The sequence below is a fragment of the Aspergillus ochraceoroseus genome (assembly GCF_002846915.1).
Source record: "Aspergillus ochraceoroseus IBT 24754 chromosome Unknown P175scaffold_15, whole genome shotgun sequence".
Lineage (NCBI taxonomy): Eukaryota > Fungi > Ascomycota > Eurotiomycetes > Eurotiales > Aspergillaceae > Aspergillus > Aspergillus ochraceoroseus.
Genome location: NW_024468490.1, coordinates 1 through 18,762, shown reverse-complemented (window position 1 = coordinate 18,762; position 18,762 = coordinate 1). Strand labels below are relative to the sequence as shown.

The 18,762-nt window shown below is 50.4% G+C and overlaps 7 protein-coding genes across 7 annotated transcripts; 2 read left to right on the top strand and 5 right to left on the bottom strand.

Annotated features, from left to right (window-relative positions):
- Positions 1 to 575: 575 nt before the first annotated feature.
- On the bottom strand, positions 576 to 929 carry P175DRAFT_0124299 (uncharacterized protein). Its single transcript, XM_040892385.1, has one exon. The coding sequence runs from the start codon at positions 884 to 886 to the stop codon at positions 695 to 697; it is 192 nt and encodes a 63-aa protein (XP_040748286.1). The 5' UTR covers positions 887 to 929; the 3' UTR covers positions 576 to 694.
- A 687-nt stretch (positions 930 to 1,616) lies between these two features.
- P175DRAFT_0536513 (uncharacterized protein) lies at positions 1,617 to 2,045 on the bottom strand (the record flags this gene model as incomplete). Its single annotated transcript, XM_040900314.1, has 1 exon — positions 1,617 to 2,045. The coding sequence occupies one exon, from the start codon at positions 2,043 to 2,045 to the stop codon at positions 1,617 to 1,619; it is 429 nt and encodes a 142-aa protein (XP_040748285.1).
- Positions 2,046 to 2,099: 54 nt separating this feature from the next.
- P175DRAFT_0536512 (uncharacterized protein) lies at positions 2,100 to 3,288 on the bottom strand (the record flags this gene model as incomplete). The annotated part of the gene is made up of 3 exons (XM_040900313.1): positions 2,100 to 2,179; positions 2,304 to 2,421; positions 2,485 to 3,288. The coding sequence occupies 3 exons, from the start codon at positions 3,286 to 3,288 to the stop codon at positions 2,100 to 2,102; spliced, it is 1,002 nt and encodes a 333-aa protein (XP_040748284.1).
- An 847-nt stretch (positions 3,289 to 4,135) lies between these two features.
- Positions 4,136 to 10,262, top strand: P175DRAFT_0467991 (uncharacterized protein). Its single transcript, XM_040894955.1, has 4 exons — positions 4,136 to 6,379; positions 6,849 to 8,206; positions 8,496 to 8,500; positions 8,727 to 10,262. Exons 1-4 carry the CDS (start codon positions 4,150 to 4,152, stop codon positions 10,165 to 10,167), a joined length of 5,034 nt encoding a protein of 1,677 aa, XP_040748283.1. The 5' UTR covers positions 4,136 to 4,149; the 3' UTR covers positions 10,168 to 10,262.
- Position 10,263: 1 nt separating this feature from the next.
- Positions 10,264 to 12,712, bottom strand: P175DRAFT_0467989 (uncharacterized protein). Its single transcript, XM_040894954.1, has 2 exons — positions 11,849 to 12,712; positions 10,264 to 11,784 (listed from the first exon to the last, which is right to left on the bottom strand). Exons 1-2 carry the CDS (start codon positions 12,377 to 12,379, stop codon positions 10,597 to 10,599), a joined length of 1,719 nt encoding a protein of 572 aa, XP_040748282.1. The 5' UTR covers positions 12,380 to 12,712; the 3' UTR covers positions 10,264 to 10,596.
- Positions 12,713 to 13,038: 326 nt separating this feature from the next.
- On the top strand, positions 13,039 to 15,404 carry P175DRAFT_0519611 (Zn(II)2Cys6 transcription factor; the record flags this gene model as incomplete). Its single annotated transcript, XM_040899116.1, has 4 exons — positions 13,039 to 13,827; positions 13,892 to 14,426; positions 14,511 to 15,200; positions 15,227 to 15,404. Exons 1-4 carry the CDS (start codon positions 13,413 to 13,415, stop codon positions 15,402 to 15,404), a joined length of 1,818 nt encoding a protein of 605 aa, XP_040748281.1. The 5' UTR covers positions 13,039 to 13,412.
- Positions 15,405 to 16,452: 1,048 nt separating this feature from the next.
- P175DRAFT_0512731 (uncharacterized protein) lies at positions 16,453 to 18,733 on the bottom strand (the record flags this gene model as incomplete). Its single annotated transcript, XM_040898707.1, has 9 exons — positions 16,453 to 16,722; positions 16,784 to 16,798; positions 16,865 to 17,074; positions 17,101 to 17,282; positions 17,305 to 17,422; positions 17,488 to 17,705; positions 17,810 to 17,900; positions 18,000 to 18,610; positions 18,691 to 18,733. The coding sequence occupies 9 exons, from the start codon at positions 18,731 to 18,733 to the stop codon at positions 16,453 to 16,455; spliced, it is 1,758 nt and encodes a 585-aa protein (XP_040748280.1).
- Positions 18,734 to 18,762: the final 29 nt, after the last annotated feature.

Below are 18,762 nucleotides of genomic sequence, written 5' to 3'. Positions count from 1 at the left end.
ACTGGAAGGCACCAACCTCGTTTGTTCCCAAGTCCGGACAAATTGTGAAACCTTTCTGATGGTTCTGGCGCAACCTGGCGTCGGTCTGGAGACCAGAATGTCCATTGCTGCTGCTTCTAGGATGTGCGAGTAGAGAGATGAGTCGGTGAGAGTTATTTTCTTGCAAAAAGTGAACAGGGACTCAAAGAAGGCAATGGAGATCTTCCAAGCCCTTTCAATGCAATGCTTCGTGTATCTCAAGCAGGCAACAAACGCACATGAGTTTTACCGACATCTGACGGAGAATGCAAACATGCCCGAGGCCATGCGATTCCCCGTTACACACGAAGAGATGCCCGAGAAAGCCTGGAGACGACTTGCCGGCAAGGTAACCTTTCAATATCTTCTCTTTAGCCGAATACTCAAGGGCGTGTCACGTTCCGCAGGAGAAATCTGCTTGATGGAAAGCATAGAATAGAGTAGCTCTCTTCCGTCACAAACAAGCATGCCGATGTATCAGATCAGTCCACCGACCTGAGACATACTTCCACTCGATATCTCCTAGGTCAGTCATTTCTCTGGATCGCCCCTGGGTCTAATCCCCTATTCGGGCCCGCTCCCGAACGGTCTGCATGTAACCGCAGAGTACGTTGTTGTATTACCGTTGCGGTAGAGAAGGTAGACTAGGCAGGGGGCCATCCATTGGAACAAGGCATTAACCAGACATCAATTGAGCATTCCAGAAAGAATGAAAGAAAAAATAAATAAATAATAACAAACTAGTAAACGCTACACACGTGAGAGACCCGAAAGTCTCCAGTTCCTTCTGACAATGATAATGCATGATTGTCCATGATCCCATGCCGTGTGAATTATTGCAAGGTATCATCATCTTTCCATAAAACATCCCACTATTGACGAATATCCCAGACCCTGTTTTTTTTTTTTTTATCTCCTCGTGAGTTGAAAATTTTAATCCCAGGGGGTTTTTTGCCTTGGTATCTGCACGGCAGACGCAGCACGGCCAAGGGTCCGATCCTCTTAAGAACAGGGCACGCTGAAGAAGAACCACCAATTTGGAATACCAGGTCGATGCCTAAGATCTCTTTGCCAGAGCTAGTTAACTATGGGACAGACAGACCAAGATTAAATGCAGGTCGGCTGTTTTGATTAAAAACGGGAAGTCCATGTTACTTTGTAGATGAAATCAGGAATCAGTGTGGCTGAAGATTTGGTCTGATTTTTTTTTTTTTTTTTTTTCCTTGGAATCGTGGTAACTTGTATATGTAGTGCCCACAGTTGCTGTTCTTTTAGTACATGTTGTCAGGTATACGGTATGTACATATAGTCAAGAGTACCTATCATTGCCTGTCCCGGTAGGGTATTGTGTTACTTTGCTTCGAGGCTACCGTATTCACTTCCTGAAGATTAACTATTCATGATGAAAACTGAGAAGAATCAGCTCATACACCTGGTGATCCGTCAAGATTAGACCAGCCCTGCTCAAATCTACTCGAGACCGGAGAAGAGCCAGAGAAAGCGAAAAGAAAGAAAAGAGAAAGCCAATTTTTCAAGCAACATGCTCCCGATTAGCTTCTTCCATCTGCCTCCTTGGCCTTGTAAATATCCTTGACATCTTAACCGGCGAAACACCTGGCGTCTCGAAAACAGCATCGATTTCCTCCAACGACAGTCCATACGTCCTCAGGGAAGACAAAGTACGACAGGGCCAACTGCACACTGTTGTAGACGATATACACCACCCAGATCTTGTACCCGAGCTTGTCAATGCCGATTGAAATGCCGTAAGTTTGCACCGCACCGCACCGCCCTGGATCAACCCGTAGAGGCCCATCCCCTTGGCACGCAGCGGGAGCGATAAGATCTCGACTGGGTACAGGTTGTGCATGGTGGCAATGAGCATTGCCGAGAACGTCTGGTACATGAATATCCAGAGAATAGTCCAGCGCCGCGGCAGCATGCGTGGCATGTACGCTGTATTGCCAGGAGGTAATGGTTGTTGCGGTTTGGAAGAGGATCATAGTTGCGAGGCCGGAGAAGATCATGGTTCGTCGCGGAATTTGTCAATAAGCAGGGCACCGACAGCTGTGAAGACGAAGTTAGGTGGCTGTCGTGCCGAGAGAGATTCCAAGTTGCTGCATTGAGCCGTGAATGCCGATTGTCTCAAGGCGGGAACCATCTGGGCGTTTGCTTGTTAGTTTTTTTTTTTTTTTTTGAATTTATTTTGTAGGGGGGGATAGTTTTTGGAAGGGTTTGGGGAAATGAATCGGGATATGTAAAGAATAGATATACGGGGGTGGAACTCACGTAGTAGCCGATGATACCACCGCCGTTCCACTGCTGAAAGACAGAGTACAGGAAGAGAACGAACAGGCGGTAGCGCACAGTTTTGGTGAAGAAGACCGAGTAATCCCAGAATTTCTGGTGGCCGGCAGCGCGATCATTCTCAATGGAAGCCTCCATCTGGGAGACACGATCTCAAACGATGGGCTGGTTAATGTCTCCGCTGGTAGTGTGGTACTTGGCAACCACACGTTTGGCGGCCTCACGGTTGCCGCGCATGACATAGTAACGAGGTGACTCTGGGCAGAGCGTGTAGATTCCGATGCAAACGAGAGCCGGGAACACCATGTGAGGTAGCAAAGGGAGGCGCCAGGCCAAGTTACCCTCCAAATTAGATATTCCGATCAACGCAGCGGTCATAGCCAGACTGCCGATCTGGAAACAGGCGCCGAAGAACCCGACCATTATACCACGTAGATGAACGGGAGAGATCTCACCCATGTACTGGGAACTGGAGAGCAAGGCAGATCCAAACCCCATGAGGAAACGCCCACCCTGCAACGCATGCAAGTTGGGCGCAGTGGCCTGAAGGATAGAAGCGACGATGACAATCAAGTTACCGACGAAGTTAACGCCACGACGGCCAAAGACATCGGAAAGGGCCAGGAAAGGAGCACCGCAGACGGTGCCGATGTTCATCAGCGCGTTAAGAAGACCATAAGTGCTTCCACTGGTGCCAAATCCAAAGTACGAGTGCCAGGAATCGAGAGCGTTAATACCACCGATGACGGCCCAATCCACACCAAAGCCTGCCTGGTTGCATCCCATCACGAACATGATGAGAAATAGACGAAAGCCAGTCCAGGAGTAAACATTCAGTGATTCCCTTGAGAGTTTCCAAATGTCCTCATCCGTCAGGCTCGCAAGGACGGCCTCCTCCACATGATCAGCGCTCTTAGGTGGAAGGTCGTTATCCTCCATTGAAGTCACTGTCTCCTTTGTCATAGTTAGTTAATGACTGGGGGGTATCAATAAGCAGAAAAGAGCAGAGAAACAAAAAATATGATTTTAACCCCGCGGTCAGAAATCAGACCTGTCGCCTTTGCTAAGTATTATATGCTTGACTCCATAACTGGATGTCAAATTGACCAATTCTTCCCGCCAGCGAGAATACGGCCATAATTCCTTTCCCCATACGTAGTGGCGACTCAGACAAACGATCACGAGCTATGGAAATCTGGAGCCACAAGGGCTCTGGATTGTCTATCAATGGCACCAGGTTCCCCTCCCAGTAGCGGTTCTCAAATTTTCTCGCCAACCTCGAGAATGCGAGAGGTGGACTTTAGCCGGGGGGAGAAGCACCAGCAAATCGGCTTCCAGTCCGGGGCCCAGAATTCCCCGGACTCCACATTGCACTAGCTGGAGATGGCCAACCGACTATCATTCAGTCGGGTTTCCTGGCTGAGTGTTGGCTTCGTGCTATTCGATATGTTATCCGGTTTGGGGATTTGATTAATTCTTAGTGGTGCAGGAATCCTCATCTTGCCGCCAGCCAGCCAGCCACAAGAGGCTAATCGAGAAAATGCTGAAAGAAGGGCAGCCCGCTACGGCAAATTTTCCACTAATCAAAGCGGTTGGATGAGAGCCGAAAAATGAAAAGACCACCATTGGTAGCAAAGAGACACCACTCATGCTTCAGACTCACGCAATCTGCTGTCCTGAACAATCCCGCCTCCAAGCGGTTTGTTCCAACTAATCGACTGACCATGCTCTCTGGTCCGTTTTCATCTCGGTAAACAGTCCATTTCATCCGTTTCTCTTGTTCAAGCGCTGATGTGAATAAGGACCTTGAGATTCAGCTGAATCATGTCTGAGCTCTGGTATCGAAAACCTGCCAGTGGGTGGGATGAAGCCCTACCAGTAGGTAATGGACGCCTTGGGGCAATGGTCCATGGGAGAACAGATACAGAGCTCCTCCAACTGAACGAAGATTCTGTGTGGTATGGTGGCCCCCAAAATCGCCTGCCGGGGGATGCTCTAGAGCATTTGCCACGCTTAAGAGACTTGATCCGAAAGGGTGCTCATGCAGAAGCAGAGCAGCTGGTCCGTCGAGCCTTCTTTGCCTCTCCCAACGGCCAGCGGCACTACGAGCCTCTAGGTACTCTGTCGCTCGAGTTTGGGCACCCGTATGACAGGGTCAAAGGCTACAGACGCTCGCTGGACTTGAAAGAAGGCATTTCCCACGTCCAATATGAGTATGAAAATATCAAGGTCCATCGGCAGCTTCTCGCGAGCCATCCGGACGAAGTACTGGCTATGCGCATAGAAGCATCGCACCCCATCGAGTTTCTAGTGCGTCTCAGCCGACTGAGCGAGGTAGAATATGAGACAAATGAGTTCCTCGACGATCTGATCGTAGACAATCGCTCTATTACAATGCACGTTACTCCTGGCGGCAAGGGTAGTAACAGTGCCAGTTGCATGGTTGCGATCCGCTGCGACAATAGCCAAGGGGAAGCACCAACGATCGCGCGAGTCGGCCAGAATCTAGTTGTCAATGCCCGAAAGACTCTTATCCTAATATCTGCCCAGTCGACATATCGGTTCAAGGACATTGACAAGGCAGTAATTGCTGATATAGAGCGGGCACTAGCACTCTCCACTGAGAATATATGGAAACGACATATCACAGATTACCAGGCGCTCTATGACCGCCTAGAACTACAACTTGGTTCTGATGCGACACACCTGCCGACAGAGGAGAGGATCCTGAATGCGCGTGACCCGGGCCTAATTGCTCTATACCTCCACTACAGTCGATACCTTCTCATATCTTGCAGTAGGCCGGGCAAGGAAGACGGCTCGGATCGCGTGCTCCCAGCAACCCTACAGGGTATTTGGAACCCATCATTTCACCCTCCATGGGGCTGTCGGTACACCATCAATATCAACCTGGAGATGAACTACTGGTCTGCCAATGTGGGGAATTTGTCCGAGTGTGAGCAGCCATTGTTTGCCCTGCTTGAGCGTGTTGCCGCTGCCGGTACGGAAACGGCACGTAAGATGTACGGTTGCCGTGGGTGGACAGTCCACCACAATACCGATATTTGGGCGGATACAGCCCCAGTGGACCGCTGGATGCCTGCGACACCGTGGCCGCTGGGAGGTGCCTGGCTTTGTTTTCACATATGGGACCATTACCGTTTCACGGGGGACAGGGCTTTGTTAGCCCGAATGTTCCCCGTGCTCCGCGGCTGTGTCGAATTCTTGCTAGACTTCTTAGTAGACGACGCTACGGGCAAATACAAGGTGACAAATCCATCTATATCTCCCGAAAATACTTTCTTAGATGAAAACGGAAACCCGGGGGTGCTTTGCGAAGGCTCAACGATTGACATCCAACTGATTCGTGCTCTCCTGAATGCGTTTATCTCAGGAATAACAGTGCTCGACCTTGCTGACGATGAACTTCTCCCGAGCGTTCACGAAACATTGAGTCGTTTACCTCCGATGCGCATAGGATCCGCTGGACAACTCCAGGAATGGATGGCTGACTATGGTGAAGCTGAGCCTGGCCATCGACACGTCTCGCACCTCTGGGCTTTGTACCCGGGTTGGGATATCAACCTTGGCACCACACCCGACCTAGCTAAAGCGTGTGCTATTACCATACAGCGACGTCAAGCAGCGGGTGGAGGCCACACAGGCTGGAGTAGAGCTTGGCTCCTCTGCCTGCACGCCCGATTGGGAGCTGCAGATGAATGCGCGAAGCATCTAGAGCTACTGCTAGCGCAATCCACCCTACCCAACCTTCTGGACACGCATCCACCCTTCCAGATTGATGGCAACTTCGGTGCTGGTGCTGGTATCTTGGAGATGCTAGTGCAGTCACACGAAGGTGTCATACGGCTTTTGCCCGCTTGTCCGGATGAGTGGCGAACTGGAAAGATTCGTGGAGTTCGAGCACGTGGGGGATTTGAACTGGATTTTGGATGGAAAGAGGGGGAAATCTGGGGACCAGTTATCGTGAAGTCAGAGCTGGGACTTCGGACAGTGATCTATTACCCCCATAATGGACTGCAAAAGGTCGTAGAGGGTTCGGGTGTTATTATTCTTCCCGGCGAAGATATCAATTAAATCATATATGTCTGGAAGATGGAAGTTTTCTCGATTGTCTCGTAGGGGCCCATTTCTACACTTCGGTTGCATGGATGACCTGGAGCCATACTGAGGCAGAGAAGCTCCACAAAACATCCTGAAGTCAAAGCTGCACTTAGTATCGTGCGACGTGCTGGCGTTAGTAGCTCTAAAAGCTTCATCTCCATTCCAGCCCCTCTTTCTCACCCCGCCGGAAAATTAGTCGCGGATGTTTTCCAGCAATCAGGGACCGCAATCTAATAGCCAAGCTTTCATTTATCCGAATAAAGACCCGAATGGCCAGGGCTGGTAGTTGGAGGCGTTGACGGTTCCCTTTTTAAGCTCTTTCCTCGAAGGCCCCAAGCTAAGACGATGCAAGTCTAACCGAAGGAAAAAAAAATCTACAGAACAGAAAGAGGCGCAAAGAGAAATCATGGATTTGACTTCTGTTCAGGACCTCAAGGGTGTTCTTCGCAGCGACTTCTTCCACGGCTATGCCACAGCAGCCCCCCAAATTGAGGGAGCCTGGAACAAAGATGGCAAAGGCCTTTCGATCTGGGACACCTTTGGTCACAAACCAGGAAAAATCAAGGACGGCAGTACTGCGGACGATGCAGTGCGGTCCTATGACTTATATCGGGAGGATATCGCCTTGATGAAGTCTTACGGAGTCAATGGCTACAGATTTTCTCTGTCCTGGTCGCGCATCATTCCTCTTGGAGGCGCAGAGGATCCCGTCAACGAACAAGGTATCAAATTCTACCAGGATTTGATAGACGAAATGCTCCGCAACGGTATTACACCATTTGTGACCATCTTTCACTGGGATGTACCCCAGGCTCTAGAGGACCGATATGGAGGCATGTTAAACAAGGAGAAGTTCGTTCCTGACTTTGTTCGTTTCGCGCGCGTCTGCTTCGAGCACTTGGGCACCCGCGTGAAGTACTGGATTACTTTTAACGAGCCCGGAGTGTATTCACTAGCAGGGTATGCAGCGGGTGTCCATGCTCCTGGACGCTCGTCCTACCGCGATCTCAATGAGGAGGGCGACTCCTCTACAGAGCCTTTCATCGTCAGCCATACGCAGCTGATAGCTCATGCATACGCTGCGAAGTTGTACCGAACGGAATTTCAATCCGAGCAAAAGGGCACAATCGGAATCACCCTGTCCGGCAACTGGTCAGAAGCCTGGGATGAGGATGACCCACGCGACCAGGAAGCTGCCGAGAGAGCCCGGGAGTTTGAGATCGCCTGGTTTGCGGATCCTCTGTACACGACTGGCGATTACCCTGCCTCTATGAGGGCCCAGCTCGGTGATCGTTTACCACACTTCACGCCCGAGGAATCGAAGCTAGTGCTAGGCAGCTCTGAGTTCTATGGTATGAACTCCTACACAACCTTCTTCATGCAGCATAAGGATACTCCTGCCGATATCAATGACCACAAAGGCAATGTTTTCATCCACGACACGAACAGTAAGGGCGTCCCCCGAGGAGAGGAGTCTGACACGCCTTGGCTGCGCATGGCACCAGCTGGGTTCCGTAAGCTGCTCAACTGGATCTGGTCAAGGTACCACATACCCATTTATGTCACTGAGAATGGCACTACTGCAAAGGGTGAGACAGCGCCAACATCGGAAGTGCTCAATGACACCTTCCGCCAGCGATTTTTCGAGGGGTATGTTGGTGGTCTGGCACGAGCTGTCAAGGAAGATGGCGTGGATGTTCGCTCATACTTTGCCTGGACATTTACCGACAACTGGGGTATGATCCCATCCATATCTCCTGTCTTATTTTGAAGAAACTAACCAGAGTAGAATGGGCCGCTGGTTACACTGATCGATTTGGATGCACTTTTATCGACTATGATTCTCCTGAGAAGACTCGCTACCCGAAGCAATCGGCATATTATCTGAAGGCACTGTTTGAGCATTTGATTGCTGCATGATGAAATGATGATATGAGCAGAAGAAGGGGTATTTCTAATCCGGGTGAAACTTGAAGAAGAAAGAGAAGAGGGGAAAAAAGGGGGGGGAAGAAGAAGAGGTTATACCTAGAACAAAAACACATATATAGATAAAGTGATACAAGGTATATACAGCTCGTATAAATACAGACACTGTATTGAAATCCTGTTACACTGTAATCAGTTGTTACTTCACGTGTGAAAGCGGTATCTCACAGCAGAATAACTGCGGTTTCCCAAGAAATTCCTGGATAGCTTCATCTTGGCTCGTTGGGGCTAATTGTCCACGAGTCCAACATCACCATGCTGTCCGTATCCCATAGGGTCTGTATTTACTGCAGACTCTCTTGTCGCTCTTTTGCCTCCATCACGCGTCCTCCGACTGCCCCCAAACCCAGTCCCGACGTCAAACATATCCGGCAGAACCCCGAGCTCTATGCCCAGAATTGTCGCGACCGCAATTACCCGTCACACGCAGATTATCCGTTGAAGATCCAGCAACTCTCAGATGAACTCCGTCAGATTGACCACCAACTGCAACCGTCACGTTCACGGATAAAGGCCCTCGAAAAGACCATTGCGAAGCTCCAGCATCAGGCCACCGAGCCGCAGAACAAAGACCAGGAGGCCGCTCTCCGCGCTGAAGCCCAGGAATTGAAGGATGAATCACTCGCCCTAACAACGCGCAAGGCATCCTGCACGGAACAGGTCCAGCAACTTGCCCTCTCTCTCCCCAACATCTCCTCTTCCCACACCCCAATCGGCTCCGAGCCTACCCTCGTTGAATATCTCAACTTCGACGCCCAGTCACCACCCGCTTGGGTCCATCGCCCCGATCCATCTCGTTCACACGTTTCCATTGGATCTACTCTTGGCCTCATCGACTTTGCCAGCGCTGCCACCACGACAGGGTGGGGTTGGTACTTTCTTATTGGGGACGGTGCTCTCCTCGAACAAGCTCTGATACAATACGCCCTGACGGTTGCCCGGCGCTATGGCTGGACCCCCGTCTCCCCTCCCTCAATTGTCTACTCTTACGTCGCAGAGGCCTGTGGCTTCCAACCCCGCGACCAGAACAACGAACAACAAATCTGGGCCATTGAACAATCTGAAAAGGACAGGGCCAAACCCCAGCGCTCGCTCGCCGCCACCGCCGAAATTCCTCTGGCCGCCATGCACGCGGGTCGCGATCTCGAACCCTCCACTCTACCCCTCAAACTAGTGGGCCCCAGTCGCTGCTATCGTGCCGAAGCCGGCGCGCGAGGCGTAGACACTAAGGGCCTGTATCGTGTGCACGAATTCACCAAGATCGAAATGTTCGGCTGGGCGGATAATGTCCCCGCCTCGTCTTCGATACCTTCTTCAGACGATCTCTTTAATGAGCTCCTCACCATACAGAAGGAGATCCTGACATCTCTTCGACTTCCCTGCCGCGTTTTGGAAATGCCCACCACCGACCTCGGGGCCAGCGCCAGCCGGAAACTTGATATTGAGGCCCTGTTCCCATCCCGCATGCGCGGTGAAACCCTCGAGGATGCCTGGGGAGAGGTTACCTCCGCCTCCATCTGCACTGATTATCAGTCTCGCCGATTAGGAACTCGCGTCCGCGGAGGTACGGCTAAAGACTCTCGATTCCCACATACAGTCAACGGGACGGCAATCGCGGTACCCAGGGTTTTGGCCGCGATCTTGGAAAACGGATGGGATGCAGAACGCGGGGTGGTTGTTATCCCCGAGGTCTTGCGACCCTGGATGGGAGGTATGGAAGTCATCGGTAAATGACATCGTAACCTGGTTTCTATCACGGATGTATTCAATACCGTAACTGTAAGATATAAATCATATTGATTCTGTACATTAACTCTGACCTGGAAAACGAAAAAAAAAAAAAAAAAAAATAGATGTTTGCAAATATGACGAGTACCACCAAGATCTTCTCGAATACAGTACACCAGAATCCGAGGCGGTCGTAAATAGTTTAACCAACTGTATTTTCATAACTTCATTATTTTGGCGTAACTGTCGTGGGGCAGTAAGTGTAGAAGAAGAAAATAACAACAAGCCGAGATGGGAAAAGAAAGGAAGTATATAATAATGTAGGTCAGGGAAAGTCAATCAAATCATGGGCGGTCATCACAGAGGTCATAATAAAGGGCAAAATATCATGGAACAGAACGTTCAGGGTATCGATCATTCATTTCGGTCGTAAATTTATTCCCAAGGAATATCTTCGTCTTCAACTTTGATGCACGTTAGATACGGAATAGAGTCGTTGAATTCGCCGGCTTTCAGATCTAATTCGAGGAAATTGCGCATTAGTGGTTTCACGATTTCACGGGCCAGCCGTTTGATTTCGTCCATTTTGCGCTCAAACCGCTTAAGGACCTCTCTCGTGTACAGAGATTCGGCAGACGGGGTTGGGTGGACCTTCAAGAACTTCTTGAGCTCCTCATGTGGGAGGTAAGCCTGGGTCGACGTGGAGCCAATGAGCCGATAGACCCGGGCCGAGGAGACCGGGGTAGGAGTGGCCGAAGACGGGAGGAGGTCTGTCGGTCTAGGCGCCGACGGAGTCGTAGGCGTTGACGCAGCTGGCCCACGGCTGGAATGGTTGCTGCTGTTGTTGTTGTGTATAGAATGCGAGTTGTTTTTGAGAATTGAAGAAGGGGGGGGAGTAGTACTATCCACGAGCCATTGGCGGAAAAGGGAAACGGCAAGCCAGTCTAGATATGCATTGTGGGGGGTGACACGTTCACCGCGAGAAGTGGTTAGAGTTAGGCGCAGCAGCTTCGAGTCGATGCGTGCCTTAATATCTTCGAAGTCCTCAACCTTGTCTTCAACAATGTCCAGGACCGCGTGGGGAAGCGGGGAATAGGGTCCGTTTCGGAGGTGTGGTAGTCCAGCCGGCCATTGGCCTACGACGTGGATGAGGGCCTCCGAGAAGATGACACGACTTCGTGCAAGATACCCTAGCTTTAGGTAGCTTGGCGGGTATTTGGCAATTTGTTTGAATAGTCGAGATCCGAATCCCAAAAGGTGATGGTCCACACGGGGCCCGGTGACAGGTAAGGCATCATACATGTCTGCCAGGGCCAGAAGGGCCTTGCATTCAGCATAGGCGGTCGCGATGTTGATGTTATTAATGATCGGCGGGTGATTATAGAATAGGCGGAACAGGTTATCATAGTCACGAAGTGTGGGATCCATCGCTGCGCCATTGGCCGTACCTGTGTTTGCTGCCGCCGCTACCGCACTGGGCCTATGTGGCAGATTCATTACGGACTGCATGCCAGCCAAGTTTGCCATGGAACGAGCGAATCCGGTATGCGTGCTTGATGGCTTGGTCATTGACGGCGCGTACGGTCCGAAATCACTCACAATGGTACCAGAAGCACTGGGGGGCTAGAATGCCCCAACAATTGTGTAAGCCATGGTCTGGGGGGGGGGGGGGGGGGGGAATACCAACCTTTTGCACCAGAATTGGCTCTTCATCCTCTGCTTTGTTTTCCCAGTCCAACTCGTATCGCCACCGTTTCTTCTCGGACGAAGATTGAGCGGCACCGACCTCGGATTGAGCCAGAGTTGATCCATTGGAAAGTGATGAAGTATCCCCACTGATCCTCGACAAAGCAGTTGAATCCAGATTGTTAGAGGGCCGACTGGAGAGAGGTTGTTGTGGCCACTCTTCCCGAGTGCTAGCCTCAAAGAACCCCGAGCATTGTGTGAGGATAAGCCGGTGTAGGAGATATCGATTTTCCCGACCGCCGGCGCGAATCACGATCTCGACATCGCCAGTATGTGTGAAAATGGGGAAATCATTCTGAGGCTGGTGGACTGGTCCACCATGATGAGAGCGACTAGAACGGTGTCGCCGACTGGTCTGGGAGTGACGCGATACTGTCGAGGGAGCGCCTTGCGCGGGCATAGAGCGATCGAGGACTTGGGCTTGAGAGACCATTTCTGAAGGTAGAACGGAAATGGGCGACTTGGTTGGCATGGTAAGAGAGTGTGCGGTGGCCAAACACCAAAGAGTGTGTTGTGTGCGTCATTCGACCGCGCAACACACACAGGGAGAGAGATCTGGAAACAGAGGGCCTCCACCAGCGAGGGGAGATAACAGAGGAATAGGGAGCGGAGGGGACAAATCCACAAAAGCGACAGACCAGAACTATAAGAAAGGTTAGTCACAGTAAATACGGAAAATATTCGCAAAGTCGGCAGCAAGACATTATCAGGGAAGGTTGGGAAGGTGAAACAAATACACACACAAACACATACACACCAAAGGATGGCAGGGTCTAGGAGATGTGATCCATGGCTTGAGTTGTGGCGGACTCTGGAGGATTTATTGATCTGAAGATGATTTGTTGTGGTTGAGAGACAAGAATCACGGGATATAGGTATGCTTTGGGCTTGTTTTCGGCATGTACTGGTACAGTGAGAATGTGTATTGTATTGTATTGTATTGTACTGTATTGTATTGTAATATCCCGCGATAAAAAGAGTTCCTTATCAACAATCAACACGTGACCAATGGGGACAGCTGACCCACTAGTCCTCCTTTGGAAGGCGGTGAAACCATCTGCCACTACGCCACGCTTCCAGGGGATTTCGGATATTTCATCATCGTGGATCCTACCTCCCTAAGGTACTCCGTATTTCACCCAGAAAGAGGGATGCAGAGAAGACGAAAATGTATACAATCCAATAGAAATACACCGCTTTTCCCCCGGAGGCTTTTGCTTTTCCCCAAAGGGGGATCGCCAATTTCGTCTCTCCGCGGGCTCATGATTATAGTCGCTTTTCCTCAATTCTTCCTCACTTTGGCTTTCTTTGCATTGGGGTTTCATTGGGGTTTCCCCCCCTCTCCTGACTGTGCTTATCTGTATTCTTTCTATCTACTAACCTCCCTCCATCTCCGCTCTCCTCTCACTTCCCTGCTCTCGCCCCAGGATGGGGAGTGGTGGTGTCATGCTCGGATACTCTGGTCGAGACGTTTTCGCTCGGTTGTCCTATCCTAATCCAACGCCATGACCAAAGGTTGCTATACCTGCCGTCGCCGCCGCATCATCTGCGACAATGCACTCCCCACGTGTCGGAAGTGTCGGGGTGCGGGGAAAGAATGTCTGGGGTATCAGAAACCTCTCGTTTGGGTCAAAGGGGGGGTCGCCAGTCGGGGCAAGATGATAGGTCTCAGTTTCGACGACGTTCAGAAGGATACCGAGACACAGGATAATTTGTCCACTTCCGCCAACTTTCCCGAGAATGCGGAACTTCTGCATCCATCGAGTCTCCCACCACCACCACAGGTGGAGACAGAAGCGGAATGCGCCGATCGCCACCAAGGGGCTCCTGTGGCTGTGAATCGTGTTCCGATACCTTGGGTCCTGACGGATCCGCTGTTCAAGGACTGCAGTCGCATGTCCAGGTTTTATATTGATCATTGTATGTTGCTGATGGGTCTTGCCTGGTGCAATTATCTTATCTAACTCTTTTTTTCCTTTGGCAGTCAATCACAACGTCACAAGGTATCTCGCTTTATACTCAGACGTGAGGAATCCGTTCCGAGATCTTATCCCCTTAGTCAGTGATTCGCCTGTCATCTCTTACTCCCTCGCCGCCACGGGAGCCCTTCACCATGCTATCCTCGTAAACGGGGAGTTTTCCCCCATGCCGTGGTCCGCGGACAGGTTATCGACCAGTGGAATACCCTCACCTCCCGAAGAGGCTCCACCAACTGAGATTAGCTCCCTGGTCCGACGCCCATCAACAAGATCATATGAACATTTCCTCGGTCTCAAGCAACGTGCGCTCCATCAGCTATCGCAGGATATTTGCGATCCCGTCATGCGAAATGACAACATGACACTGGCGGCAATTATGGTCTTTGCCCTTATGGACGCCATCGAATCCGGGCATGCAGCGTGGAAATTCCATCTGGAGGGGGCCAAAAAAATCATCCAGAATCGCGAACACGACCCGACAAGCCAGGCACGAAGAATGATGAACTGGGTGGACGATTTTGCTACTGATGGATGTCTTCTGTATGTTTCTCTCTCCTCAGTTGCCGCCCCGATTTATGGAATTTTTTTTTTTTTTTTTTTTTTTTTACTCATATTCTTCTCCAGAATCCAACTAATGGGCTCTACGCTGGCTCGACCCGGTTCGCTCTCGAAGCCGTTTTACTCTTCCGCAATGGGCTTGCCGGTTCTAAAACGTCTCGAAGAAACGTCATGGGTAGGGTGTCCCGCCTACCTGCTTGAAGCTATCCTCTTGGTCCATGCCTTCTTTGATCTCGAACCGGATGCCAACTCCTCCCCACATGTCCCCGAAGGCTCAAATCCACTCCAATGTCCCGACAAAATCACCCTGCACATTCAAGCCTTTGACCCCGTTGCCTGGGCCGAATCGCTCCAGAGCTACCTTTACCTCCCCGACCTCTCCATGCGGATCGCCCTCGCCACCATCTACAAAGCTTCCGTCTACCTCTACGCTACCCGGGTCCTCTCCCGCCCCGTCCCGGCTCCACCATCTCCACGACCCTTGGTCTGCCCCCCAGACCATGCCGAGGTCGCCGCCCTCCTGATCCACCAGATCTCTCTGATCCCCGTCTCCGACCCTCACTTCAAATGCCTCATCTGGCCCTCCTTCATCGCCGGTGCCGAATGTAGAGACCCCGCCCAACGCCCTTTCCTCCTTGAATCCCTCCGCACCCTCTACTTCCTCATCACCAGCGTCAACATCCGCAACGCCGCCTGGGTCCTAACTCTGATGTGGCGCAAGCGCGACCTGAGACGCGGGGGGGATCCAAGTTCCCCGTGGATCCGCCGGACCGTGACATCAGCGGCCCGGACAATGCCACTGCGAGTTGCTTCTCGACTGCCTCCACGGCGACGCGTCTCAGCCTTCATAATGATAATTTTAACGACGACGACAATAATGATGATGATGATGATGATGATGATGACTTTGACTGGATACAGGAACTGGATGACTCCCAGGTTGATTGGCTTTTTATCTAATTGATATCCACTTTTGTTGTTCTGGCACACAAACTTTTATTATATATATAATAATCTATATATATATATGGATGGATGTATAGCACCATTTGTCCGGTGATATTCTAATACCCCCTTAATGTAGACATGACCAATGCAAATTTAATAACTTCACCCAAACTCATTCCATTCCTACCTTCTATATTTCTTAAAAATACAACAGGATATGTCAAAAGCACACCCATCCATACTGATATAAAGAGAGAGAGAGAGAGAAGGCCTCAAATCATCATCGCTGCTAGTCCTACAACAGGTTGGCAAACATTCTTTTTTCAGTGGCTGGCACTAGCTAAAGTAAAGGTAAAGATAATACAAGATATAATCAAGAGCGGAGCCTCTTATCATATTTAAATAAAGATGGAGAGCAAAAAGACTTATATATCTGGGATAGAGGGGGAAACAGTAGTAGGGATGAAGAAGAGTAAAGCAAAAGCCAAATTGGTCAGATGAGGGATATATGTATACTCCTTCCCATCTAAATGCAACAATCTCAACCAAAAAAAAAAAAAAAAGACGAAGAAGAAGAAGAGAAGAGAAGAGAAATCGCTCATGATTGCAAGATGCAAAACTAGGGCTGAAGACTAAATCGCATCACAAAGGAAATTCTTCCAAATGCAAACAGACAAAGGAAACATTGATCGACTCGTGCCCCACCGATATCAAAAAAAAAAAAAAAAAAAGTAATCAATCCAAGGCAATATTTGAGACTAGCTGGGAATCTGAGAAACAAAAGGAAATATTGTATATTGTGTTAGGGGGACAAACCCCCTTTTACACACACGCGAGATGATATCAGGAAAGCAATCAGGCAGACAACAAATGGGGAATAGAATATATTCCAAATAAATTGATGAAAGTTGAAACATTGCGGTCCTGCGCAGTGAATATCCCGCTGGAAAAAAAAAAAAAAAGAAGAAGAAGAAGAAGAGAAGATGATGGTAAAGAAGAAGAGAAGATGAGATCAAGTAGAAGTTGGGGGATAATAGGATGTCTGTTGGCGAATGGCTGTTTAAAACACTGCAGCCAGGCCGTTCTTTGAATGCCGTCTACTAAAACGCTTCTTTCCCTTGATAGAATCGGAATCGTTCGCATGGTGTTTAACCAAAGTAGCTCGTCCGGAGGATCCGTCGTGTACAGTGTCTGAGCTTTGGTCGAGAGTATTGGCGTGGCTCGATAATCCAGACGAAATGTCACGGAATGCCTCGTCAGCCGAATATGGCCCACTGCTTTGAAGGGCCAGTGCCATCTCCCGTGCTCTATCTAAAGTATCCAGCCATTCCTGCGCTGATAAAGCAGTTGCACCCAGGTTGTTCGAAGAGGGTTTCGGGGTCTTCAAAGACAAAATGTTTGTCACGCTTTTTTTTTTTTAATAATCTATTGTTAGCGCAAGAGGTTAAGAGGGAAGGAGAGCAATATCATACCGTATCCACAATCCAACACGACGACCCTTTTGCATCCGTGGAACTGCGGTAATGTGTCCCTGGAGCAAGCAGAGAAATCTCCAGTTTCGCCTTCTTTTCGTCTCCCCCAGCAGCAGCCATGATGATGCGCCCAGAAGAAGTGACCATGACTAACCGCTGCCGCTTTTTAGTCGTACTACCCCCAAAGAACCGCGAGAATTTTTTTGGGTGCTTCATATTCACTTCCATTCTTGGACACGGGACTGTGAGGGGGGCGGGGAGGACACAACGACCAGGTTGCCCATTTTCAGGATTCGTTCGTTGGTTTTTGTCAGAACAGGGGACCACTCAATATCAAGTTGGCTGGGTGCGGGCACTTCAGTGACCAGCCTAGGCACCACTCGAGAAGAAGCGTTGTTTGATGGTGCGGTACTAAATGCTCGGAGGAAAGCTCTCCCCACTAGAACCACCGTTGAGTTTGATGGGTTCCCGAGGCGGCGGGGAGTAAGCTTTCAGGCGCGGTGCCTTTTGCTTCCACAACTCTGCGCCCCAGGATACTCCATGAAAGAATTCGTGGTTCTTGATATGTTCGATAGGAAGGCGACGGGCCGGATCAAGAACGAGCAGGCGCTCAACGAGGTCACGGCGATACTAGGAAAGCCAACAGGGAACTCGTAGTCGAGCGCCACGATCTTTTGGAACGTTTGGTACTCGTTCCCGGCTTTGAATGGCGGTCGACCAGCTATAAGCTGATAAATTATGCAGCCAAACGCCCAAAGATCACTCGCTTTGCACGCATTCTTGTCCGTTAATAGTTCGGGGCTGACATACTCTGCGGTACCCACAAAGGAGCTGGCCCTTTCTTCCTCGGGCATATCGGCATCCAGCGACGGGATTCCGCCTTGGTTTGAATTCGATGGTTGACTCTTGAGGATCTTCGCGGTGCCAAAGTTCGGTAATTTTAACCATACATCTGGCTATCCAGGAGAACATTCTCCGGTTTGAGATCACGATGGATCACTCCACATTTGTGCATGTAGTCAATGGTATCCAATATCTGAGCACCGTTAAAACCTCGTGCACTCCTCATCAAAGGTGGTCATCTCGCTTCAAGCGACCCCGAGGAGCTCGCCCCCCTTTGCAAAGATCCAGGGACGAAGTAGAGCGAGCGCTCATCACTGGAAGATGTATAATACCAGCCGAACAATCCCGGGGTGGTCGTGAGCCGATTAAGTGTGTCCTTTTCAATATTTACATACTTTACCTTTTTCTCCTTGATAATGTGACGTTTATCGAGGATCTTAATTGCGTATTCTTTGAGCGTTTGTCGGTCTGTGCCAAGTACGACGGTACTATAAGAGCCTTCACCGAGGGTGTGACCAAAGGAGAAATCCCGGACCCCTTTCTTGATGTATCGCGCGACCGGCTTCCCATTCGCATCAATCTCCTGTCTAACTGCAACGGCAGCGCCACGGTCCTGCCATTCTTCACTACTTGTCATCGGGCCGTTTTCCATTCCATACGGGGCTCCGGAAAGCTGCGGAGGAGCCGCGGCGCGCGCTCTAGATGGTTGACGCATTACCGCCACCCCATTTGCAGGTGGGATCTGCGCTGTTTTATAAGAGCGATCACTGTGGCTATTATCACGGATTGGAACGCCAGCCTGGAGTGCTGCGGAACCGCCACGCTCGGTGCGTGCTATGCTTTCGGAGGCAGACGAGGCGGCGGAATCCGTTCGGATGCGATATGATCCTTCTCGAACAGCGGCTGCTGAGGCAGCGCCATTTGCAAATAAGGCCGATACGGGGCGCGAGGAAGTCGATGGGGCCGGATGTTGCGGTTGAGACGTAAAGGGGGAGGTATAATGCGAGGTAGGTTGCGGCTGTACATCAGGGCGATACGACGGGTAGACGGAGTCG